This window comes from Camelus dromedarius, chromosome 9 (genome assembly GCF_036321535.1).
Source record: "Camelus dromedarius isolate mCamDro1 chromosome 9, mCamDro1.pat, whole genome shotgun sequence".
Lineage (NCBI taxonomy): Eukaryota > Metazoa > Chordata > Mammalia > Artiodactyla > Camelidae > Camelus > Camelus dromedarius.
In genome coordinates this window covers 71,757,856-71,783,041 of record NC_087444.1, presented here as the reverse complement: position 1 = coordinate 71,783,041, position 25,186 = coordinate 71,757,856, and the positions used below count along the sequence as shown (strand labels likewise).

The window sequence follows — 25,186 nt, the reverse complement described above, 5'->3', positions numbered from 1 at the left end:
GCCTATGTCAAAACCCGGACTGGATGATAAGGTTGTGGGAGATGAGAGTTGTAGGGGAGGGGCTAAATTCCTGGGGCGGTGGATAGGAAAGTGGAAGGCTAGGTTAGGGAGAGACTAACAGACTTGTGGGGAGGGGTCTAAACTCCGGGGAGGAGCCAGTCCTATCAGGAGGCCGGGTCTAGGGCTCTGGGCGAAGTATCAACGCCCTGAGATGCTTAGGGGGCGGTGCCAAAGGCTTTGGGGGCGGGAATAGAACTTAAGCTCCAGGCAGGTTTCTGGGGGTGGAGCTAAGAGTCCTGAGGGCGGGTGTAGATAGAATAAACAAGGACTCTAACAAATGAGCTAGAATAAGAGATTCAGGGAGGAGCTAGTGGCTATCTGGGAGGATTTGAGGCTCTAGGGTCGGGCTCTAGTCTTGCAAGGGGGCCTTTCGAAAATTCACTAAAAGATTAGGGAGTTCTGGGGGATATAGGAGTGTCTTCTTACACCCTATCTTGCCTTAAGAGCCGGGGGCTACGCTTCAGGCAGAAAAGCAGAGAAGGCCTTGCCCCTTCCAATCCTTCTGCCTCCCTATTGGCGGAGTAGCCTGCGCGACAGGCTCTCATTGGTCCTGAACAGTCGAGGAAGGGGTCTAGAGAGAATATGCCCGGTTGTGGGCGGGACCAGACAGTACCGAGGGGGATCTCAGCTCAACCAATCCGTGCCCAAGAATCATGTTGGGGGGCCTGGCAGAGGGTGTCCCGACCCCCCCCCCCCCACTTCTGGGCATCCTGGGGGATGACCCCGGTGCCAGGCCCCGCGCCGGCCGCCTGATGCCAGGCGGGCCGAGCCGGGGATGCTGGAACGAAGGGCGTTGCTATGGCAACGGGAGGCAGGGCCTGGGGGGGGAGACCGGGCCCGAGCTGGGGCCGGGGGGGCCAGTGGTGGCTGTGGCGGGGCGATGGCTGAGCGCGGCCCGGCCTTCTGCGGCCTCTACGACACCTCCTCGCTGCTTCAATACTGCAACGGTGAGACCCCTCCTCAGTTCCGATCCTGGCCCCGCCCAGGGCTGAACCTATCTCCTCCTGCCCCAACCTCCTCCTTCCAAGTCCTCATCCTGGCGCCTTGCTGAAGATACCCCTTTCTCCCCCAGCAGGACTCTGACCCAAGAGCAAGGTCCCTAATCCCCAAAGCCTTGATCCCAGTTCCCCACCCTCTTCGACCCTATCCTTTTTCGGAGGTGGCTGAACCAAGAGAAGGGAGCAGAACCTTCAGGATCTTGGGGTTGAAGGAGGGAAGGCCTGGGGAGGTCTGGAACTCTGTCTCTGCTATCCCCACTCAATCCTCTGGGATCCTCGACTTTCTCCCTGGCAGGGGGACAGATTAAGGGGACAGTTGGATTTGGTATTGGTTTGTGGGCTGGGTAGAATGACCAGAGGACTTTGCCTCCACTCTACCCCCCAAATCCTCAGGCGTCACCCCTCCCACCCATTAGGACTCACTTCTTGTCTCTAGACATATGGGTATGGTACAAGAAGTGCCACTGTGGGTGTCAGGCCCAGATGAGGGAAGCTGGGGAAGAGGGAGAGGAGAAAAAGTGGGAAGTCAGGGGCTGGTTTCTGGGCGAAAGGTCTGATAGTGAGGGAATGGTCAGGAGAGAGCCGGGAACTTGAGTCATGGTGGGTGGGGGGTGGGCAGGCCAAGGCTTCAGAACACAGCTGGCTCTCTAGATGGTGCCTGAGGGCCTAGGTGAAAGACGGTAACTTCTATTTGGAGGCTCACTCCTCTGGGCGCACATAAGGGAACACTGGAGTTGGCAGAGGACCAGAATGCTCATTTTTGTCTTCCACTGCCCCTCTAAGAGGCAGGATGACAGGGTGCCTAAGCCTGGGTCAGATACTTGTTCTGCTGCTGAAAGGCTGTGTGTCCGTGTGCAAGTAACTTCATCTCTCTGGGCCTCGGTCCTCTTCCACCTCCTCTCCTCCAAAAATGGGAATAACACTACAGCCTCTAGAGTTGCTGAGAGCACTGGGAACCATAATAACAGTTAATTATATTCCGGATTTATTGAGCACATACCAGAGCCAGGTAAGGTGCTAAGGATTTTGCGTGCAGAGTGCCTGCCACATGTAAGATCTCTTTTTGGGGGGTAGTATTATTAATGGTAGGTAAGAAGGTCTCAGCACAACTATGTGATTGGGCCTTCCTGCACCTCACCTATTGGCTATGTGGCCTTTGGGGAGTCTCAGCACACTCCCCCAACTTCCATCCTTAGTCTCCTCTTTTGCATGTGATGCCCACAGGACCCTGAGATTCCTCTTATGAGTTCCAAGTCCTGAGAACACTCTCCCTTTGACCTCAGGAGGCCCCTACCTTCCAAAGCAGCTTGAGGCCCCAGACCAGAAAGGCGCTGGTTGGGGGGCAGGGCAGGCGAGGCCCGTCAGGCGATTGGACCACGCAGGGGAGGGAGGGGAGGGACAGACGGCTGCACTGCGGAGCCCAGCGGACGGGCGGGGTGGCCTACAGACACGGGATGGCAGATGCTACCTCCATACCCTGTTCCTGTTAATGCTACCACCTTCATTTCCACCCGGCTGGGAGCCAGGGCTTCCTCGGTGGTTGCCAGCAATGAGTCTGGGTATGAGTGGTCTGAGAGGGAGTGGGGAGGAGGGGACCACCTTGGTACTCTGCCCCTCCCACTTCGGGAAAAATGGGCCGAGGAGTAGGGGTGGCAGGAGATGGAGTTATTTAGCTGCACCCATGGCCTGGAGAGGAGAGGGAGAACCGAATAAGGGGTGTGGGGTACAGAAGCTAAGTAAAAAATGGGAAAAGAGGGGAGAAACTCAGGTTGCGGAAGAGAGTTTTGGTGTCAGATCCCTGCGGGTATCTCCCTTCCTTGGGTCTCTGGTCTTGGAAGCGCTGCCTGCAACTCCCAAATCTGCCGCCAGGGGCCGCAGAAATTCTGTCCTTGCAGCAGGCTCTGGGGTCGAACCCTTCGGTGAAAAGAGAATGGAAAGGGGAGGAACCAGGCACGACCTTTTCGGCTTGGAAAGTCTTTGAAACAGAGAGAACTTTAGTACCCGATAGTACGCGATAAAACATTGATATTCGTTAGAGAATATTGGAGATCGATTCTAGAATGTTGGTGTCACCAGAAAAAGTTGGTGTCATCCTTAAAATGTTGATGTCACTCATATATATTTAGCATCTTAGTCATAGAATCTTAAAAGAGTCGAGAGGCTCTTGATTCGTGGACTCTTAGAAGGTTTGAGAAGAAGGGACTTCCCTAAGGTCACACCTCTAGGGCGCTGCGGCAGATGCGAGTGTGCGGGCAAGGGCTGAAAGTGGTGGGGATTTCCTTTCCCCTTTCTTGGCCCACATCCAAGCGTCCCAGCCCTAGGTTGCTGGAGAGGAAGGGGGCGTGGCTGGCCCCTTGCTTAGACCCGGGAAGTTGGGAGGGACACCTCACCTCCGGCGTTGGAGCTCCTGGGTGGCCCTGCAGCCTGCGCTCCCTTGCCTTCCAGATGACAATTTGTCAGGTACAAGCGGGATGGAGGTGGACGACCGCGTGTCGGCGCTGGAGCAGCGGCTGCAGCTGCAGGAAGACGAGCTGGCGGTCTTAAAGGCGGCGCTGGCTGACGCGCTGCGTCGCCTGAGGGCATGCGAAGAGCATGGCGCTGCGCTGCGCGCGCGGGGCACCCCCAAGGGCCGGGCGCCTCCGCGCCTAGGCACCACAGCCTCGGGTATCTTCGCTAGACTGGACGGGTGAGATGGGAAGGGGCTGGGGCCTGGACCTCATACTCACTCTGTTCTGTCCTCTAATCCCATCCCTCTAGTATGTCAACTCTTGAAAGGCCTTCCTACCAGGACGCCTCTCAATGGCTCGGGACCCCCGCGGCGCGTGGGCGGCTATGCCACGTCCCCCTCCTCTCCCAAAAAGGAGGCGACCTCCGGGCGCAGGTAAGGCACGGAAGCCGGGATCCTCCAAGACCCCGTGGGAGACGGAGGCTTTTTGTATGGAGAGGGGATGAACTCATGTGCCCGAACTCCAGCACTGGAAGGTCCTGGGAAGTTCTCTCCTGCCTCCGGTACTAGCCTGCTGCCCTCGCAGGCTCCGTCCCTAACTGTGTGCTTTTTATTCCCAGTGTCCGCCGCTACTTGTCACCAGAGCGCCTCGCCTCTGTGCGCCGCGAGGACCCCCGCAGCCGCACTACATCCTCTAGCAGCAATTGTAGCGCCAAAAAGGAAGGGTAAGTGTCCGAGGCGGGATGGTGCCACAAAGGGTGGGGTCAGGACCCCAGTTAGGCTTGGAAAAGGATAGGGAATTTAGGGTGATGCCCCAGGTCACGAGATGATACCTAAAGCATGGTCATCTAGTTCAAAATGCGGAAACGGTGCCGGAGGCTCAGAGGGACCAATCTTGAAATAGCGTGGTCAAACTGGAAGGCATGGAAAGGCGGAGCCAACATTGAGGGGAGTGGCCAAATCATTAAGGGGCTGGACTAGAACAGAAGAGGTGTCCTCTGGTGGGTCAGCCAGAGTAGAAGTTAGAGAGGACCCAAGTTTGTGGGCGTGGCTATGAAGGTAAAGAGAGAGTCCCCATTGAGTCTCAGGGATGCGGCCAGGGCAGAAGCCTCAGAGGTGTTTCTGCAAGAAATAGGGTAATCAGAGGGAGTTGTGTGATTGGAATTTGAGGGCGTTGCCAGAGGGTTAGCCTGGGCAGAATCAGAACCTGAGGTGAGGGTAACAGGCTGAGACCAGGTGGAGGATGCAAGAAGCTGGAGCAGAGAGTAGGGCATTGCCAGGTGGAAACGGGCGTGGTTTGAAGGTTGGGCGGGACCACAGGTGGGCGTGGTTAGGTATCTGGAAACCTGATAAACGTCAACTCAGGGACTGGGTCAGATGAAAGTGGTCGTAGTCAGAATGCTTAACAGGACCTGAGGCGGGTAGGAGATAACGTGGGGGAGCGGTCAATTATCAAGAGGCTGGGTCCGCTCAGGGACAGGATCAGAAGGAGAGGTGGGCATAATCAGAATGTTGGGCGTGGTCAAGTTCCCGGAGGCGGGGCCATACTGAAGGTCTGGGCGAAGTAAAAGCCTGAGTATGGAGTCCAGATGCAGCGGGCGTGGTCAGGGCTTGGGGGGCCGGACTAAGGCAGGACCAGAGTCGAAAACCACACATTTCAACCCCGCTCAAATAGTAGCAAACAGGTACATAGAAGAGCTATGTGCCAGGTACTACTCAAGGCACTTTACATGAATTAATCAATTTAAACCTCGCAACCAGCCGGAGGTAGGTACTATTTTTATCCCCATTTTAAAAGTGAAGAAGCCAAGGCCGAGGTTGGGCAACTTGTCCACACCGCTAGGAAGTGGTAGAGCTGGGGTTTGACTTCAGGCAGACACGTCCCCTAGCCCATGTTCTCAAAAAAAAAAAAAAAACAACCCCACTCTTCCCCACCCCCCAAAAAAAGCCTGGTATCAGGACCCCACAGCCCGGGATCTGAGACCCACTGTGACCCGCGGGCTCCGGGGTCGGCCGCGGAGGGCGGGGCAGGGCGCGGCGGCGCGGGAGCCTCCCAGGGCCGGAAGCGGCGGAGCCGGTCCCGGCTCCACCCCCGGCCCCGAAGCTCCGCCAGCCGCCGCCATGAGTAGCTTTGGAGCTGGGTGAGACCCTCTCGCACACCCCCCACCTCCTCGCGCTCCCGGGGCCTGGATCCTACTAGGTCACCCCCTTTTCCAAGGACGCAGACCCGCAGACAGCACTTCTTTCCGTCAGCAAAGGAAATGTGGAGACACGCCCCTTCCCTTAAACCCTCACCTCTTCCCTTGCAGCTTTAAGCCTGGGGCGCTGTGGGACTGGGGGTGGGGAGCTTTGGGAGAACCGTGCTGATTAGGAGGGAGGGGGTGGCTTGTGATCCCCCTCTTCCAGGATCGCGTCCCTGCCTCTTCGTGCTGTGTGATCTTTGGCGATCACTGCCTCTCTGGGCCTGTGTCTTAGGCTCTGCAAGATCAACCGAGCAAAGCACACGGCCTGCAGAGAGGCAGAGCTCCGCTCCTTACTCGGCCCCCATTGTTCTTCAGAGACCTCCAGGGAGCGAAGGGATGGGGAAATAGTTTCTCCCATTTTCTGACTTGGCTAATTAGGGCTTTTTTGGCTTCTTTTTTGGTCCTTTCCTCACAGGAAAACCAAAGAAGTTATCTTCAGCATGGGTAAGTAGGGAGAATGGGAGGGGCTTGCTGGAGTGAGAGGCCAGCGCTGGAGGTCAGGAGATCTGGCTACTGGCTGGGCCTTCACCCCTCTGGTTTCATTTCCCTTATGACCTTTTATAAAAAAAAAATGTGAAGTCAGAAGGGGCGAGGAAGTAAGGTTGGGGACTGGGGGCTGGGGGCAGCACCTGACCTCTGGGGGTGTCCTGGCAGAGGAGGGCTCCGTGAAAATGTTCCTGAGGGGCCGCCCAGTGCCCATGCTGATCCCAGATGAGCTGGCACCCACCTACAGCCTGGACACACGCTCTGAGCTGCCTTCCTGCCGTCTCAAGCTGGACTGGGTGTATCCTGTGGCTTTAATCCCTTCCTCCCACTCCTCCCAACCCCCCTCCCCCTCCAATCCGAAAGAGGCAAAAGCGCTTCTCCTGTGAGACTTCTGATAGAGGGAAAGTCTTTGAACTTAATGAAAGTGAGACTTCCCAGGCCTCTGTGGCTTGAGGAGTCAGGAAGAGCCTGGAGGTTACAGAGGAGGGCAGGCTAGTGACATGACTTTTTATGATTCATTAAAGCAGCAAATGTGTGCTGAGTGCCCTCCACCTGTCAGATTCCCTTCTATATGCAGGCTGTATTCACTGAGCTCACCTTCTAAAGTCAAGGAGACAGAAACCAGTGATTCAATAAATAAGATAATCAGTTGAATAATAAATGCTGGGAATACAGTAACTAAGCTCAAGTGAGAGGAGTAACCAGGTTTCTCTGAGGAGGGCGTCTGAGCTGAGAATTGAACAACTGGAGGGCAGCATAGGGAGAACTGGAAGAAGAATATTCCAGACAGAGTGTGTGGCAGGTCCAAGAGCTCCACAGCCAGAGTAAACTTGGTATATTGGAGAAACAGAAGAAGTTGGTTAGGAACTTGGTCTTTGGAGTCTGGTAGAAATGGGTTGAAACCCCAGCCCAGGAAGGAGAGTATAGGTCAGGGGTAGAGCATGTGCTTAGTATGTGTGAGGTCCTGGGTTCAATCTCCATTTTAAAAAAGTAAAGAAAGAAAGAGAGGGAGAGAGAGAGAGAGGGAGGGAGGGAGAAAGGAAGGAAGGAAGGATGGAAGGAAGAAAGGAAGAAAGAAAGAAACCCCTGCCCAGGCTCTGGGTGGCTGCATGACGCTGGACAAATCACCTTGCCATTCTGTGCCTCAGTTCCCTTCTCTGAGAAATGGGTGTCACGACTTCAGATTCATAGGCTGTGAAACTGTGCTAAGGTGCGAAGCTCATAGTATGTGCCCCATATCAGGGATTGATTAGAATAATAACTAATCATTATTGAGCACTTATTACATGCCAGGCACTGTTCAAAGTTCTTTCAAGTATAAATACGTTGAATAATATGATCCTTCTCTTCTGTAGAATTGAGAATATATTTTTACAACCAGTGGCCTCTGAGAGCTCTCAGAGGCCTGCAGCTTAGGAACTATTACCCCCATTTTCCAGATGAGGAAACTGAGGCCAAGAAAGGGGGCCAAGCCCTGTCCTAGGAAGTCAGATTGGATCTGAGGCAAGAACTCTGACTCTGAGCCTCAGGCCTTTTCCCAAAAGCAGACTGGGGCTTGGGACCAGCATCCTGGGGACCTAGTCCCTCTCCTCTTCTCTTGGCCTTGGTTTCCGCTCTAGGGTAGGCAGGCATGTTGGAGGTCAGAGCCACTTTAAGGCAGCTGGAAATATTCATGGGAATCAAAGAATACCAAGCTGTCATGTCAAGCTGGGCTTGATAAGCAAGCATCAAAAGAAAAGCAGCTGAGAGAGCAAAAGTTGATGTGGGCCTCATTCCCCACCCCTGACATGGCTGTAGGGTGGAGCAGTTTCTATGGGGTCAGGGATACACACATTGACATTCATTCAAATGTTTTCTGAACATTCTGGGGCCAAGGGCTGGGGTCCAGTGGTCCCTGTGACAGTGTCTGCCTACCTTCCTGGGCTCGCAGTCCAGTGTGAGGACTGAATCCATGAAAGCGGCAACTCAGAGTGGGCAAGGCTGGGATAGGGGAACCCAGAGAAGGCAGCTGACCTAGCCTGGGGATCAGGGAAGACTTCTCAGAGGAGGAGTTATAGAAGTGAACAAAACAGCCCTGTCTTGGCTACTCAGTCTCATTGAGGAATAGGGGCAGTCTCATTGAGGAATAGGGGCAGTTAACAAATTGATCAGATAAGTATTAACTGGGATGAGTCTTGTGGAGGAAGTGAGGCTGAGGCTATGACAGCTGAGAAGGGTGACAGGTAGCTATACTACATCTGCAAAGGGAAACGTTAGTGCCAAGACCTGGTGGTGGTAGGGATCTTGACATTTTGAGGAATTCCAAGGTCAGAGAGCAAAGGAGGGCAGAAGCCCTGCTGAAGCCAGGGAGGGGCGATCCAGGCCAGTGGGAGGAGCTTGGGCTTTCTCTTAGGGGCACTAGGGAGCCATAGAAAGTTCTGAACAGAGAAGGGTCACATTCCTTTAACAAATATTGAATTCATGTATCTGCTGTGTGCTAGGCCCTAATCTGGGCACAAGGGATACATCAGTAAACAAAACAGATGGAGATCCCTGCACTCCTGGAGCAGACACTCTAGGTGGGGAGACAGAGAATAAATTAAACAGATAGCATGTGGGATGCTGATGAATGCACTGTGGGAATATGGAAAGGGCAGGGGGACGGGGGCGTGGAAGGTGTGTGTGTTCTGGTTTGTGATTTTAAATAGCCAGGAACTATCTGGGAGAGGCTGGGAAGGCCTCTCCAAGGAACTGACAGTTGAGCAGAGACTTGAAAAGAAGGTGTGAGAGCCAAGGAGAGAGGAGGAGGAGGAGTACTCAGGTGGTGGGATCAGCAAGTGCAAAGGCCCTGAGGTGACGGGTTGAACAAGTGGAGTGAGGAATCAGGACCCAGATCAGGCCAAGCTCTGTGCTTGGGCTTTCAAAAGAATTTTGACTTTTGCTCTGAGTGAGGTGGCAGCCATGGGCGAGTTCTCAGCAGAGGAAGGATATGAACTAACTTAGTGTGAACAGGTTTTAACAGGATCCCTCTGTGGGGAGGAAGGTAGCCAGAAGGTTGTATTAGTTTCCTGTGGCTGCTATAACAAATTAACCACAAACCTGGTGGCTTAAAACAACAGAAAAATCTCACAGATCTGGAGGCCAGAAATTTCTAGTCAAGGTGTCAGCAGGGCCATGCTCCCTCCAGAGGCTCAGGGGATAATTTGTTCCCTGTCTCCTAGCTTTTGGTGGTGGCAGCTGGCAACCTTTGGAGGGGCATTCTTTGACTTATAGCTGCATCACCCCAATCCCTGTCTGATTCACCCCGCCTTCAAGGACACTTGTCTTTGGATTTAGGTAATCCTGGATCATCTCATCTTGAGATTCTTGGATCCTTAATTACACCTGCAAAGACTTCTTTTCTAAGTAAGGTCTCACTCAGTTTCCAGGGGTTAATATTTTGGTCAACATATTTTTGGGGGTACCGTCATTCATCCCCCTACAGTGGTAAGAGTGGGAACAGGAAAACCTAGCACCGATGACTTTAATCTGGTGGTCAGTCAGCACTTGCAATGCAAAACAGTTTCCTTAACCAGCCCTGGGCATCTCCAGCTACGGCTACCGCGGCCGAGACTGCCGAGCCAACCTTTACCTGCTGCCCACAGGGGAGATCGTGTACTTCGTGGCCTCCGTGGCCGTGTTGTACAGTGTGGAGGAGCAGAGGCAGCGGCACTATCTGGGACACAATGATGACATCAAGTGGTGAGGCCTGGGAGGAGGATGCGAGAAAGTTCCCACTCAGGGTGCTGTTAAAGGTGATGGGCGGGGCCAGGCCTTGGCTGGATTCAGGGGGAAAAAATGTGAATCGATTAGCAATATTTCGGATGTTGGTGAATTCACTCAGATGCCTGGGTTTTTCACATCTTTTGAAAACTTCAGGTGGGCAGCCCAGATAATCATGCAGTATGCTGGAGCCCCATGGTGGCAGCCCCTTTAAATGGATGTGTTCTGGCCATTTGTGGTAGGGACTTGAGCCAGGTGGGCACTTGAGTTAGAGATCCCTGGCCTGAGTCTTGCTTCTGAGCCAGGGTACCCAGTGAGGATCCCCTATTGAACTAAATAAGTGTTTACTGACTGAATAACTCATTCAGCCAGGTTGAGGAATGAGTTACCAGGCATCCGGGACAGTGGCCTACTGCAGGAGGGGTTCTGGGCTGCTGTGAGCACCCTCCTCCTACTGAGCTCTGTCCATCTGTCCTCTCCTCAGCCTGGCTGTCCACCCTGATATGGTCACCATTGCCACTGGACAGGTGGCGGGCACCACTAAGGAGGGGAAGGTAACAGGACCTGGAGACTGGGATGGGGTCGCTGGGGGGTCAGGCAGCTGGGCCCCCCAGGTAAGCGGCCTTTCTCTTTCCTGCAGCCGCTGCCACCCCATGTACGCATCTGGGACTCCGTCTCCCTCTCCACCTTACACGTGCTGGGCCTGGGCGTGTTTGACAGAGCTGTGTGCTGCGTGGGCTTCTCCAAATCTGTAAGTCCTGTGTGGGCTCTCACCTGCCGCTGGTGCAAGCACTAGCCCCTTCCCACCTGCCCCTTTGGGCTGGAGACCACACTCTCATCGTGATGGCCTATGTTTGGGCCATGCCCACTGGCAGACATTCCAGGGCCTCCTTGTATGTGCCCGCATTTGTGGCTTCACAGCTTAGCCCTTATGAGGGGACCATTTGTCTTGATTTCCCCCAAACTAGTCTGTGACCCTTTGTGGATCAGTTAATGCTTTTTGCATTATTTTTCACACTACCTTTCATTCTGGAAGGGTCCTTATCCTTAAGCATTTTAAGCCCAGCATCTAGGGCAGGGCTTCTCCTTCCTTGTACCATCCTAAATGGGTGTTGGCAGGTATGTGGGAGATAAGTACAGAAACTGATAGTAAGCCTTGAGGAATTTATAGAACAATTTGACATTCCTACAACATCCAAGGGTGTGATTGGTGGACCTTTTTTTTTCTAATCATATTTTACATTTTTATCATATTTTACCAAAGTATTGGCTGCAATGGATGGGGGAATAAAAAAACAGTCCTTTAAAAAAAAAAAAACAAAAAAACCCCCAGTTCTCCCACAGACAGTTTAAGAGCCTCACAGGTTTTCTGAGACCTAAGGAAACGCTTGAGAGCTTTGGGGAAATAAAACTATTTTGTTGCTAATGTGTGTGTGGGAGGGGTGGGGGCAACTTCGCAAGATCAAAATTAACCTGTGCTTAACTAAAAGTGTAAAAAAAATATTATGCCAACTTTATTAATTGTTTAATTTCATGTCCATAAAAGTCATCCCATATGAAAATGCAGGTTTGATGCTCTAGTAAAATTTCCTGACTCTGTGCCAGCTGCAGGGAAATTATAGCTGAGGGGGATTAGATGAATTTATTAAGGAGTCACTTCAAAAGGAAAATGATAAACAGCCTTTAAAATGTGTGTGGCGCTGGATGGGAAGTGTATTTTAATGTTTCTTTTAACTGGGGCCAGGGCCTTTGAAAATCTTAAAACAGGCCTGAGTTGTTAATGCCCCAGTAGGCAAGGTGCTGGGGGGCTGAGTTAGGGGGTGGTGGATCCTGACCTACCTGCCCGTCCCCCCATCCTCTCTCCTCTTTCTAGAATGGTGGCAACCTGCTCTGTGTGGTGGACGAATCCAACGATCACATGCTCTCTGTGTGGGACTGGGCCAAGGAGACCAAGGTGGTGGATAGCAAGGTGAGGTAACCCTTCCCAACCCCCCCCTGGGGGTGCCCCTGTGAGACTGGCCAAATCTCAATGTTTACAGGTCTGGAATCAGATAGATTCATGTTTAGGTCCTGGTTTTGCCATTTGCTAGCTGTGTGGCTTCAGGCAAGTAGCTTGCCCTCTCTGGGCCTCAGTAGCCTCATTTGTAAAATGGGGATAATGGTAGCATCTTCCTTGTAGGGAAAATTTGGCTTTGATGTTGGGGTATAGGCAGCAGGGAGCGGACCAGGCCCACCAGGAGGCTCGGTATAAGGTGGCTGCTGATTCTACAGTCCTGCAGTGTCCAAGACCGACTTTGACTTGCATCTCTGGGCAACAGCCTATTTTACTGGTGAAGAACCTGAGGCATGGTAGAGGGGACAGCTACTTGCCCAAGGCCACATGTCCGTTCTGGGCTTGGGGGCAAGACACCTAGGGTTGGGGCCCATGGTTTGGGGAAGAAGTAGTTGAGAGACTCTGGGCTCTGGACTCAGATATCAGTGAGTAGGACACAACTACTTTGCTGTGTGGCCTTAGGCAAGTGACTTTCCCTCTCTGAGCCCCACTTTGTCATCTCTAATGGGAGGCACTAATGAGCCTTACCTTCAGGGTGCTGTGGGGTTAAATGAGTTAATGGTTGTAAAGTGCTTAGTAAAGTGCTTGGTGCAGAGTAAGGGCTCTCCAAGTGTCTGCCTTTATGTTTTTTTTGTTTGCTTGTTTGTTTTTAATAGAGGTACTAGGGATTGAACCTGGGACCTCGTGCATGCTGAGCATGTGCTCTACCACTGAGCTATACCCACTCCCCTGCCATTATGTTCATGAAGAAAGCAATCATGCTTTCACTGCCCAGCCCTGCCTCCTATACTTGAGTTTGCCTGTATAGGAGAGATACAGGCAAGTCGGGTGTGCAGTGCACAACCCACACAGCTGTATAGGGCAGTCCTTCCTGGAGTGGGTACGGTGGCCCTGCTCTACTTTGAGGTCCTCATTTAGAATCTCCCCCATGCCCTAAAGTGCTCCAACGAGGCCGTGCTGGTGGCCACCTTCCACCCCACAGACCCCACTGTGCTCATCACCTGTGGGAAATCCCACATCTACTTCTGGAGCTTGGAGGGAGGCAGCCTGAGCAAGCGGCAGGGCCTCTTTGAGGTGAGTGCCAAGGGTACAGGGACAGGGTGGCCATGAAGGAGGCTGGCAGGGACACCCAGGCAGACAAGAAGACACTCCAGAGGTTGGAGTTTCCAGGGATGCTGAGGCCTGCTGGGGCCTCAGTTCCCTTGTTCATACCAGGAGGATGATCCTCCTTAACTCTCTGAAGTTGCGAGGATTCAGTGGGATGAGGAGTACAGCAGCGCCTAGCAGACAGCGGATGCTTGATAGATGCGTTGCTGTGCTTGTCGAGATTCTGGATAAACACAGGGAGGTCAGAGAGAAACAGAAGGAAGCAGAGGGTCCCAGAGAGAAGACTCAGGTGCACCCCTGAAAGGGCTCCCCTGCCTTTGGGGAGAGTTGGGGTTTCCACCCCAAAAGGGGAGGCCCTGAGAACACCAAGGCACAGATGAAGATGAAAGATACTGAGGAGTGGGTGAGGCAGGGCAGGGAGAGGGACCTAGAGACAGACAGAAGAGGGGGAAGGAGGGAAGGAGGCGAGGCAGGCAGAGAGGGGAAGCCCAGGGGGCAGAGAGAGGGGAATCCAAGGGGAAGACAGCAGGGGAGACCAAGGACACAGACTGGAACAGAAGTCAGGGAGAAGAGAGGAAGGGGGAACAAAGGGACAGTGTGGTCAGAAACTCTAGGTGATGTGATGGTCCAGAGATGGGGTGCTCCACACAGGGCCACACCCAAAAGCAGAGAGGTCATCCCCTGGACCAAGGTCTTGGGTGATGGGTGAGCTCTGGGAGGCCACCTGGCTTCAGCAACCCTCTGACATCTTCCCCTTCTCCCCCACTTTAGAAGTACGAGAAACCGAAGTACGTGCTGTGTGTGACCTTTTTGGAGGGTGGCGATGTGGTCACCGGGGATTCTGGGGGGAACCTCTATGTCTGGGGCAAAGGTTAGTGTCATCCCACCTGTTTGGTCCCCAATGCAGTCCTCCCTGACTCCCTTTGGCTGTGCCTCCCTTCCTTGGACCCTGCTGCTGTAGAATGTATGATGCAACAGGCTAAATCTTTACCTGTCCAATTCTAACACCTCCATCAAGGCTCAGCTCCAGTATCCCCCATGCATGAAATCTTCACTTACTTCCCACCCTTGTCCTCTGCAAATCCCATGGTAGGGATCAAGTCTGAACTGTAAATGAATGGGTTACCCCAGTTGTGGATGGATGGATGGATAGCTGGACGGATGGATGGATGGATGAATGGAGGGGTGGTTTGTCCCAGAGCAATGAATGAATGAATGAGGCAATGAACGAATGAAGGGGTTGTTTTAGTCAATGAATAGAAGAATGGCTATGCTGTCCTCCCTAACAGGTGGGCAATTAAGTGAATGAACAATTAAATAAATGAATGTTTGTTGCCAGAAAGGATGACTGTTTATAAATGAATAGGTCTTTTCCCAGGCAGAGTGATGAATGAATGAGTTTATTCATTCAGTCATCAAAACACTTTCTGGAACAATCAAGTATTCATAATACATTAATTCATTGACTCAGGTAACCATTCGTTCACAGTAGTGGGAGGGGAAGGGAGTGGGTTTCGGAGTTGCAGAGGCTTGGATTCAGGTCTCAGCAGTGCTATGTGCTCTCTATGTGGCCTTGGGAGAGAAGTGGCCTTGGGAGAGACGTATCCTTTCCAAGACTCAGTTGCCCCATCTGTAAAATGGTTATAATATCACTTCCCCATAGAGTGGTTTTGAGCTTTCCTTGAGATTAGATAGCTGAGAGTAAGCTCTGGGTAATTGGCCGTGTGTGTTTCCCAGCAGACTCTAAGCTCTCTGAGGGCAGAGACTGGGTCTGATTGGTTTCATATCCCCAGTCCCACCCCTGGGTCTGGCCTGAGGGGCTATAGGAGGTTGGATGGGTGGGTGTTTAGAAAGATAGGTGGACAAAATGACATGTGTACACATGGCACCACTTCTGAGTCTCGAAGGATGGAATTGAAGAGAGTTGCTCTTTCTTCCTCTCCGCTGAGTCCCCATCTATGGTCTCACGCCTTCAGTTTTGTCTCCCCCAATTCAGTTTGTTCTCAGGACCAAATGTAAATGTAACCCTGCCCTTCCCCTGCTGAGCCCTTCCATTATCTCCCAGCTCAGTTCCCTCAGGACAAGGTCCAGGTTCTTCACTGAGGTCTCCGAGACCCTGCACGGTCTAGTCCTGCCTTCTCTTGTCTCATGCACGTTATGCTTGGTCACATCAGATTTCTTTTAGTTCCCCAAATAGTCCATGTTCTCTCGCCTTTTGCACAACTTGTTCCTTCTGCCTGGAACACTTTTCTACCCTCTGTTGTCCTAGCCAACTCCTACTCAACCTCCAGATCCTTGCTCAGCTGTCCTGTCCTCCAAGAAGCCCTCCCTGACCCACTAGATTAGGTGCCCACTATGGGATCCCACAGTCTCCTGGGTTTCCCCATCCCAGCCCCAACCACCTTGGGTTGTCACTGACTAGTAGTAGGTCTATCTCTGAAATTGGGCTGTGACCCACATGAGGGTAAGATCTGAAATTGTCTTCATCAACACTGTGTCCCCAGTATCACCCAGCATGAGGCTGGGCCCAGAATAAATTGTAGTTTAATCATTGTTGATTGACTGGATGAATGAATAGATGGTTAGATTGACAGACGAGTGGATAGATGGGTGAATGGGTAGATAGATAGGAAAAAAGATGGAAAATGGGTGGATGTTTGGATAGAAGGATGGATTGACTGGTGAATGGGTAAGGAGAGGAAGGAGGGTGAATGAATGGATGAGAGGTGTATTGATGGATGGGTGGGACGAAGGACAGGTGCGTGGCTGGATGGATCAGTAGATGGGTGAATGGACAGATAGAAGGATGGATTGACTGGTGAATGGGTAAGGAGAGGAAGGAGGGTGAATGAATGGATGAGAGGTGGATTGATGGATGGGTGGGACGAAGGACAGGTGCGTGGCTGGATGGATCAGTAGATGGGTGAATGGACGGGTGAGTATATAGATGGATGGACAGACTGGTAGATAACTGAGTGGATGAATGAATGGATGGGTGGGTAAATGGATCAAAGGGTGGATGGGTAGATGTTAGTTTAGATGGTTTATTGGATGGATACTAGGGTATATGAATAGATGGTGTGGATGGTTGGGTAGAGGAGTGGGTGGAAGAGTGGGTAGAAGAAAAGGTGAGTGAATAGCTGGATGTAGGATTGCGAGTTTGAGGTGCTTTCCTGGGGTCAGTACGGGGGCAGCTTCCCCATGCTGACCTTTGACTCGGCCACCTGGCAGGTGGGAACCGTATCACACAGGCGGTGCTGGGTGCCCACGATGGCGGCGTGTTTGGGCTCTGCGCCCTGCGGGACGGGACGCTGGTGTCCGGAGGGGGCCGCGACCGGCGAGTGGTCCTCTGGGGCTCTGACTACAGCAAGCTGCAGGAGGTGGAGGTGAGGAGGGCGAGAGGCTCATATGATGGTGAGGAGCCCTCCCTCAACCCGACTAAGGCTCCTAATACTAGACCCTTCTCTCCCAGCCTGTCTCCCCTGCCTCCACCTCCACATGTGTCCCCCACTCATATGCCTGCCCCACCCCCTTGCCCACCCAGGTCCCTGAGGACTTCGGCCCTGTGCGCACCGTGGCAGAGGGCCGGGGAGATACACTCTACGTAGGGACCACTCGCAACTCCATCCTGCAGGGCTCTGTCCACATGGGGTTCTCACTGCTCATCCAGGTGAGTGTCTCTTCTGCATCTGCCCTACTCCCTCCCCAACCACCTCTCTTCTCTTCTCTGCATCACCCATCCCTCCTCTCCTACTCCCATTTCTCCTCACCTCTCTGCTCATCCCTTTTTCTCTGGCCTGGTAAATACCACCTGCCTTCCTTCATTGCTCCCGACCCATAACCCCACTTCTGCCCTAGGATTCCCTCCCCAGAACTCCCAGTGGTCCAGTAATGGGTTAACCTCTAGCCCAGCAGAGAGTCCCTGGGACCCTGCTCCAGCTGTGCTGCCCCCTGCCCTTCTGACCAGAGGGTGTCCATTTCTGTTGGTAGGTGCCCTGGCAGGTTGTCACACAGGCAGCAATCACCATTGGCCACACATCTCCCAGGTCTCCAGTTCCGAGGATCTAGGAAGACCCTCTGGAGTCTGTTCAGATGCCCACCCTTCCCTCCTGGTGTGCCAAAACTACCCCACATCCAATTAAAAAACTCACCTACCAAGGGCGATACAGTATGATAGTTAGGAATATGAATTCTGGAGCATGACTGCCTGGGACTGAAGCACAGCCCTGTTGCTCACTCGCTGTGTGATATGAGGCAAGTGAGGAACCTCTCTGTGCCTTTATGAAATGGAAGAAAATAGATCTGACCTCATGGGGTTTTGTAAATCCATGAGTCAGTTCAGATACAGCATTTAGAGTGGTGCCTAGTGCAGACTAAGTGCTCAAAGAGTCTTGGCCAAAATTACTCCTTGTTCAGTGTCCTCCCTTCCTTCATTCCTACATGCATTTTCCTTCTCATAATGTAGCTGAGATTCATGCAGCTGCGTTTAGATTCCCCACCTGGCTCTTGTGTCCACGGAAGAAAAGGAAAACAAGGGCTATAGAGATTTCCTAGGTGTCCCAAGGCCTGAAGGGACCTTAAAAGACCCCTAATAGTAGTATCAATATTATACAATATTAATTACATTATTAATATATTACTAGAATTTATTATTTAACATTAATCATTATAACATCAATATATAGTTATGTTGATTATTATTGTTAATTATTTAATGATATATTAACAGTTTATGTTATTACTAATCATATTAGCCACTTCCATTTTGTGAGCATTTTGTGCCAGCCTCATACACTTTCCTCCAGTCCCACTTTCCATCCATATGATTTGATCAAGCTTAACAAGGCCATGAGACACACAGTGATTGGGCCCATTTTACAGAAGATTAAACTGAGGCTCCAAGGAGAAGTCACCTGCCCAGGTGACTGCCACAGTCAATAAGAGAGAGCTGCAGTTAGACCCACCAGGCTGTGAAGGGTTCTCATAGCATCCTGGGTGCCATCTGACTCCTAAGGTCGAGATTCTACCCACCATGTCTCTTCCCTCCCACTGTGCAAACTGGAAAGCAGAGGCCTGGGGTGAAAGGCAACATGTACCTCAAGCCCCACACTGGGGCAGAGGTCTGCCCAATTGTAGCCTCCTTCAGACACACTGGGGAAAGGGTCACCTGTGGGGCAAAGTGTGTTCCTGGGGCTGGTCCAGCATTTCTTTCTGGCGTCAGACTTTGGTGTGGGCTGTGGGGGATGCAGAAGAAAAGCCTGGATTGATCTTCCTGCTGTCATCTCTCATTTCCACCAGGGCCACGTGGAAGAGCTGTGGGGCCTCGCCACGCACCCCAGCCGGGCCCAGTTTGTGACATGCGGGCAGGATAAGCTGGTGCATCTGTGGAGTGCAGAGTCCCACCAGCCCCTGTGGAGTAGGATCATCGAGGTAAGGGGACAGAGGGCACAACAGAACCATCTGTTTCAATGAGTCAGGGCTCAGTGCATCCAAAGGAAACCACATCTGGTCTTTTTAGGTAAAAGAGGATTTAACGCAGGGCATTGAATGCTTAAAAACTCACTTGGAAGGGCAGGAGGAGCGAGTTCTCACATGGAAGGAAGCCCAGAACAACACCACAGAACTGACTTACCAGAGGAGCTGCTGCCTCTGTTGCAGTCAGGAGGGTGGGGAGTCAGGAACCACGGAGTTCAAGAAAATGCCATCATCATAGCTGCGATCTAGGAAGCTGGGGGTTGTGGTCACTGCAATTGTTAGCTCTAGAGCTATACTATCCAGTACCTGTGGCTCAAACTTAAATTAACTTTAAAATGTAAATAGAATTAAAAATTCAGCTTAGCATACCAGTTCTCTAGCCAGGGCATCAGAACACATCAGAACCACCTGGGAGTTGTTAGGAACCCAGAATCCTGAGCCCCAAGCACAGGGAGTCTGATTCAGGAGGTCTGAGTTTGGTCCCAGAAATCTGTGGTTTATAATGAGCTCCCTCAGGTTATTTTAATTCTGGCTGTCTGCCCACCATGTCCGACACTGGCTTAACTCTTTACCCACGCCATCTTTTTAACCTCTCCCCTCAACCTCCACACAGCAGTGGGGATGATGGATTCCCCAGGCTCACAGAAAGGTAAAATCTCTTGCCCATCAGGACAGTGTAATTACAACCATAACAACCTTTACTGAGTGCTTCCCATGGGTTGTTATACTTACCAGCTTACTGTTTTAGGACTTCACACCCTGCTTGTAACAACCCTGAGCAGTGTGAATTGATGTTCTCCATTTGAGGCAACCAAGGCCAGGATGGGGAAAGTTATTTGATGTCACAAAACTAGCAAGTGTCAGAGCCACAGTTTGAAGCCAGGTCTGATTCCTTGGTGCACTGTTGCCTGCAAATCATACAAATGCCCTCCCAAATTTAAAAATGATAATACCCAGGGCTGGGGGTTAGAGAAAGCTATGGGGAAACAGGCACTCAGATATGCCTGGGTGATAAGTCGATATAATTTTATGGAAAGCAAATTGGCATGATACATCAAAAGGCTTAAATATATGGCTACCCTTTGGCCCAACAATCTCACTTCTGAAAAATTCTCTAATGAAATCACCTTGGATGGATAAAGCTGTGGGAACTTAAAACAGGAGTGAAAAGGGAAAACAGTGACAGGAGGAATGTTTTCTGTTCAAGCTGACATGTTAAAGGGATGGAGAGTGGTTTCCAGAGTATCCGCGGCCGCAGGATACTGGAGAGCAGCAGAGGAAGGTGGCCGCCTTCATGCTGCGCTGGCTCTGAGGCTGGGGAATTGTGGGCCAGATGGATGGGAGACTGCAGCTCCCAGCCCTGCCTCTTCTCTCCCTCCTCAGGACCCTGCCCGCTCAGCTGGCTTCCACCCCAGCGGCTCTGTCCTGGCAGTTGGCACGGTGACTGGGAGGTAAACCTGAATTGGGCATTTGGGGAAGGCTTCTCTGCTCCCCTCAGGAACTATCCCTTGATCACCACCCCCTTCCCTACAGCCCCAAAGCCTACAGAGAATATTAATTAGGTACCAACTGTTGACTAGGCCTTGATCTCCCCACATTCCTCTGGAGTCAGCCTCTCCCAAATCTTTTCTGGGGTCCCTTCCTCAGGCCTGGCAGGTTGCCACCCTTCTCCACCAGATCAGCTCACTCCTCCTCCCCCCACCATGCCTTTTCTTTAAAGATGGCTGCTGCTGGACACGGAGACCCATGACCTGGTGGCTATCCATACAGACGGGAATGAGCAGATCTCAGTGGTCAGCTTCTCTCCAGGTAAGAGGTGGGGCCAGGGACCTTGGAGAGGCAGGGCCTGGGAACTGAAGCTCAGAGTTACTGGCAGGAGGAAGGGGTGGAGCCCGTGTGGCACAGCCTAGGGGCGGGGCCAGGACTGCAGTAGGGATGGAGCTTGGGACTACTGAGGAGTCTGGGATAGTGGGGAGGCTGAATCTGAGAGAGGAGGGGGTAGAGCCTGGGTGCCTCCTCATAGCCCCCTCCCCCTCCCCCAGACGGGGCGTACCTGGCCGTGGGCTCCCACGACAACTTGGTGTACGTGTACACGGTGGACCAGGGCGGCCGCAAGGTCAGCCGCCTGGGCAAGTGCTCGGTGAGTGGGCAGCGGCCCCCAGCCCGCCCCGCCACCCCATCCAGGCGGTGCAGAATTAACCAATTTTCTACCTCAAGGGAGCACAGCTTCAACACTCAACTGACTGCCCTGATCAAGTCCAGGAGTCTTAGCCCCGCCCACACGTTTACCCTCCTGTTTTAAGCCCATCCCTTGTGTAGCCCCGCCCCTCACGTTCTAAGCACACCCTTTGTGTAGCCTGGCCCCTTGCATTCAAAGCCCGCCCCTCTGTGTCTAGCTCTGCCCACTTGTGTTCTAAGCTCTTTTGTCTAGCCCCGCCCATCACAGTCTGGCCCCGCCCATGGTAGTCTGGCCCCGCCCCCCATGCTTCAAAGACTTGTGTATCCTTCCTCTAGCCTCCTGTGTTCTTACCATACCTCTGTATTTTGCCTTCTACCCATCCTGGTCTAATCCCCCCCGCTCCAACCTCCAGCTCTAACTCAACCCCTTCCCTCCCCTGCAGGGCCATTCCAGTTTTATCACCCACCTGGACTGGGCCCAGGACAGCAGCTGCTTTGTCACCAATTCTGGGGACTACGAGATTCTGTACTGTGAGTTCTCCAAAACCCAAAGGCATTCCTCCTCCAGTCTCCCTATTATGTGTGATTTGCATAGGCTTCCCTGGGTTCTGGGATAGGGGGCAAGGCCCTTCAATTCCCTCTCCTCTGGCTGGTGTATTCAGGGGCTGTTCTAACTGACTGGTCTCATGGCTTCTGATTTTCTCTCTGGTGGACTCAACGCTTAAACAATTCCTCCCCTTCCTGGTTGGATGGATGGGGTACAAGTTTCTAAGCAGATACCCTGCTCTGGCCTTGGGGTGTCATCACCCAGGATCTAGCCCCCTCAGCCAGTCTGGAGAGGTAGATTAAGCCCTGGAACCTTAGCCTCTGGTCTCAGACCTCAGTGCCCGTTGTCTGTGAAATGGATGTGTTAAGTCAGTAGTTCTTTCTGCTCTGAACCCCTCCCCCATTTTCTGCCCCAGGGGACCCAACTATGTGTAAGCAGATCACTAGTGCAGATGTGGTGAAGAACGTGGAATGGGCCACAGCTACTTGTGTCCTGGGTTTTGGCGTGTTTGGTAAGTTCTGGAATGTGGGGAAATCTTGCTGAGGATAGGAGTTTCAAGAAACATCCCTGACTAGTGGTTTTCACAGTCTCTTATTACCTCCAGGCTGGAAAACACATCCCTTTACACATGTGAGCAGCAATATGTGTGTAAGAGGAAAGGCTAGGATGAAATGGCAACTCAGGTTCCTTAGAATTGTAATGAAGTGAAACCAAATGAGTGGTGGCGCCTGGCCCAGAGAGATTCACAGGGCTTCTGTCCCAGCCACCCATTTATTCAGGCCTTAGTGCACGTAACACATACTCCCTGAGCACCTCTGCCCATCTGGGCAGTGCTGTGACACAGTGGTGACCATGACAGCCCTGACCCTGCCATCATGGGTCTCACAGTCCAGTGGAGGAGACAGACTTGTCCCCAGCCTAGGAGGGGGTCACGGAGGGCTTCCTGGAGGAAGGGGCATGGTCCAAACTGGACCTGGAGGATAAGGAGTTACATTCTAGGGTGGCAAAGAAGGAAAGCAATCTTTAGGAGAAGGGAATAATAGCTGTGTATAAAAGCCCAGAGGTGACAGCTTGGTATTTGGAGAAATGCAAGAAGGCGGGATGGCTAAATCATTGCAGGGTTCAAGGGAAGCACTGGTGAGGATGAGGCTGGCGCAGCGTAGGGGACCAGGCCAGGCAGATCTTGAGAGTGAAGGTGAGAAGCCTGGGAGAGTTTGAGCAATGGAGGGATAGGGTCAGATACGCATTTCCAAAAGATTGTTCCAGCTCTCCTCCCAGGCTAGAGAGGAAATTGGGGAGGCTGGGGCTGGGGCCTTCTCACCTGGCCCCAGCTAACATCTTTCCACCACCCATCCCCAATCTTGTCTGCAGGGATCTGGTCCGAGGGAGCAGATGGTACTGACATCAATGCTGTGGCCCGCTCCCATGATGGGAAGTTGCTGGCTTCGGCTGATGACTTTGGCAAAGTCCACCTGTTTAGCTACCCCTGCTGTCAGCCTCGAGTGAGTATCTCTAGGGGGCTGGCAGGGTGGAGGTAACAAGCAGCACTGGGGACAAGACTAAGGAAGTCATTTCTGGGCCTCAGTTTCCCAATCTGTACAAGGAGGGCAGCAGCTTGATCCCAAGAGCCTTAACCTGAAAGTTGATAAATTTCCAAGTCTGTAGTGCTAAAGCTCTGAGCATCTGCATTATGAGATCTTTGGTTCTTTTATCCTATTAACTCAAGAAATATTTATTGATCATCTGCTATATGCCTGGGCACAGGGGCTATAGCAGTGAATGAGACATATGACCCCCCTTCGCTTCCTTCTTTCCCTATCACAGGCCCTCAGCCACAAATACGGCGGACACAGCAGCCATGTGACAAATGTGGCCTTCTTATGGGATGACAGCATGGCCTTGACCACGGGGGGCAAGGACACCAGTGTGCTGCAGTGGCGGGTGGTCTGAAGTGGGAGGAGGGGTGGTCTCAGGAACGTGGGGCCCAGGTAGTCAGGTGACAGATCTGGAATTCTATTTTCGGGAGATGTCTATTGCCGAGTAGAGTAATATATACCCAGAGTATGTCTATAGCAAAGGGGGTTATGGGGGCGGGAGGGTGGACTGACAGACAGAAGTCTATTTATCGGGGTGGGAAGAAGAGTCACATTGCTTTGGGGGAGCCATTAGGGTGTTTGGTTGGGGGTGTTTTTTAAGTTTATTATTTTATATCATCCAGAAATAAAAACACGTGCACTGAGATAGCATGTCAGAGTCTGTGTATGTGGTTTGTCCATAGATTGAGTGTGTCTATAAATGTATGTGAATGGCTGTGTGTATGTGTGTGTATTACAGTGTTTGTGATGAGAGATCATTATTAGGTCTTTTTTTTAAGTTTTTAGTGGGGAGGTAATTAGGTTTATTTATTTATTATTTATTTATTTTTTAATGGAGGTACTGGGGATTGAACCCATGACCTTGTGCATGCTAAGCTCATACTCTACCACTGAGCTATATTCTGCCCCCCCCATTATTAGGTTTTTATTGGCCTTTAAGCTTGACAGAACCCAAACGTGCTCTAACTTAGACCAAAGGAGGACTCAGTTGGCCCACATTGGCAAACAAGGAAGGACAGTTGTCTCCTCTGGTCTTAAGGGCCATCAAACCAAGGATTTGAGGACAACCAGGATACTCTGTCCATACCTTCTCTGTGAGTCAGCATTTTTCTCTGGGACCAGCACTCTCCACACCACACAAGGGTGGCACTGAGCAGCTTCAAAGATCTTATCAACCAGCCTTGGGCTCCAAGTCCAAAAATCCCGGGGAAGGGCTGTGATTGGCCCAACTGCAGATCAATCAGCCTGGCCTGTTGGTTGGTCTACTGTGATTGGCTCCACTTGGGTGAAGACCAGCCCTGGACCAATGATTGTGGCCAGGAAGGGAATTATACAAAAACATGGAAGCCTCTACTTGAACCACAAGGCTGAAATAGGGCAAGGAAAGTTTTCAGAGTAGTGGGCTGTGGGATGGGGTATGAGGACTCTGGGTTGCAAGAGATAGAAACCTATCATAAACAATAAAAAGCAGTTGCCAGGTCATAGAACTGGGTAGTCCAGGATGGGCCCAGCTGAATTCAGGAGACTTAACTGTGGTGACCGGCATTCTCGTCGGGGATTTCTCAGTTTAGTCTCTATAACCCTGAGCAAATTTTTAACTTTTTATTGGTGTATGTTACACGCAGAGACATACAGTCATCATAAATGTATAATCACAAACTACTTCCCATCCATGTAGCCAGCTCCCAGATGAAGACAGAGAACATCCTCAAACCCCAGAAAGCCTCATCATGCCCCCTCCTAGTCATTGCCCCTCATAATCACTACCCTGACTTCTCACATCATAGAATTTTTAACCACTTTTGTACTTGAAAGCAAAAGTCGGCAAACTGTTTCTGTAAAGGGCTAGATATTAAATATTTTAAATGTAATGAGCCCCCCCAGTCTCTGTCCCAACTAACTCTGACATCATTCTGTGAAAGCGACCACAGGCAATGCGTGAATGAACAGCTCAGCTGTGTTCAAATACAACTACTTATGGATCCTGAAATTTGAATTTCTTATCATTTTCACATATCATAAAGTACTATTGTTTTGATTTCTTTGGAACCATTCAGAAGTGTGAAAACCATCTTAGCTCATGAGCTGTACAAAGACAGGCAGTAGAAAGGATTTGGTCCATGGTTGTAGTTTGCCCATTTTTGTTTTAAATAGATGGAATCATAGAGTTGTATGAACTCTTTGAGGCCTGGCTTCTCCCCTTGAGCGAGTTTCTTAGCCTTTTAGGGCCTCAGTTTCCCCATGTCTGAAAATAGAA

At 51.7% G+C, this 25,186-nt stretch overlaps 1 protein-coding gene across 4 annotated transcripts; it reads left to right on the top strand.

The window, feature by feature from the left end:
* The first annotated feature begins 777 nt into the window (after window positions 1-777).
* EML2 (EMAP like 2) lies at window positions 778-23,580 on the top strand. Of its 4 annotated transcripts, none has more exons than XM_010987578.3 (22): window positions 778-1,007; window positions 3,504-3,722; window positions 3,816-3,939; window positions 4,125-4,229; window positions 6,163-6,191; window positions 6,402-6,531; window positions 9,804-9,953; window positions 10,459-10,528; window positions 10,615-10,725; window positions 11,848-11,943; window positions 12,967-13,101; window positions 13,906-14,005; window positions 16,366-16,520; window positions 16,679-16,804; window positions 18,433-18,564; window positions 19,993-20,060; window positions 20,330-20,418; window positions 20,652-20,749; window positions 21,231-21,318; window positions 21,750-21,845; window positions 22,706-22,836; window positions 23,159-23,580. In XM_010987578.3, the coding sequence occupies exons 1-22, from the start codon at window positions 836-838 to the stop codon at window positions 23,282-23,284; spliced, it is 2,550 nt and encodes an 849-aa protein (XP_010985880.2). In that variant the 5' UTR covers window positions 778-835; the 3' UTR covers window positions 23,285-23,580. The 4 variants fall into 4 exon arrangements, 3 of the variants coding, with proteins under 3 accessions (XP_010985880.2, XP_031314740.1, XP_031314741.1); XM_031458880.2 differs by lacking the exon at window positions 778-1,007 and adding an exon at window positions 2,593-2,617; XR_004138991.1 differs by lacking the exons at window positions 20,652-20,749; window positions 23,159-23,580 and having other exon boundaries at window positions 821-1,007.
* Window positions 23,581-25,186: the final 1,606 nt, after the last annotated feature.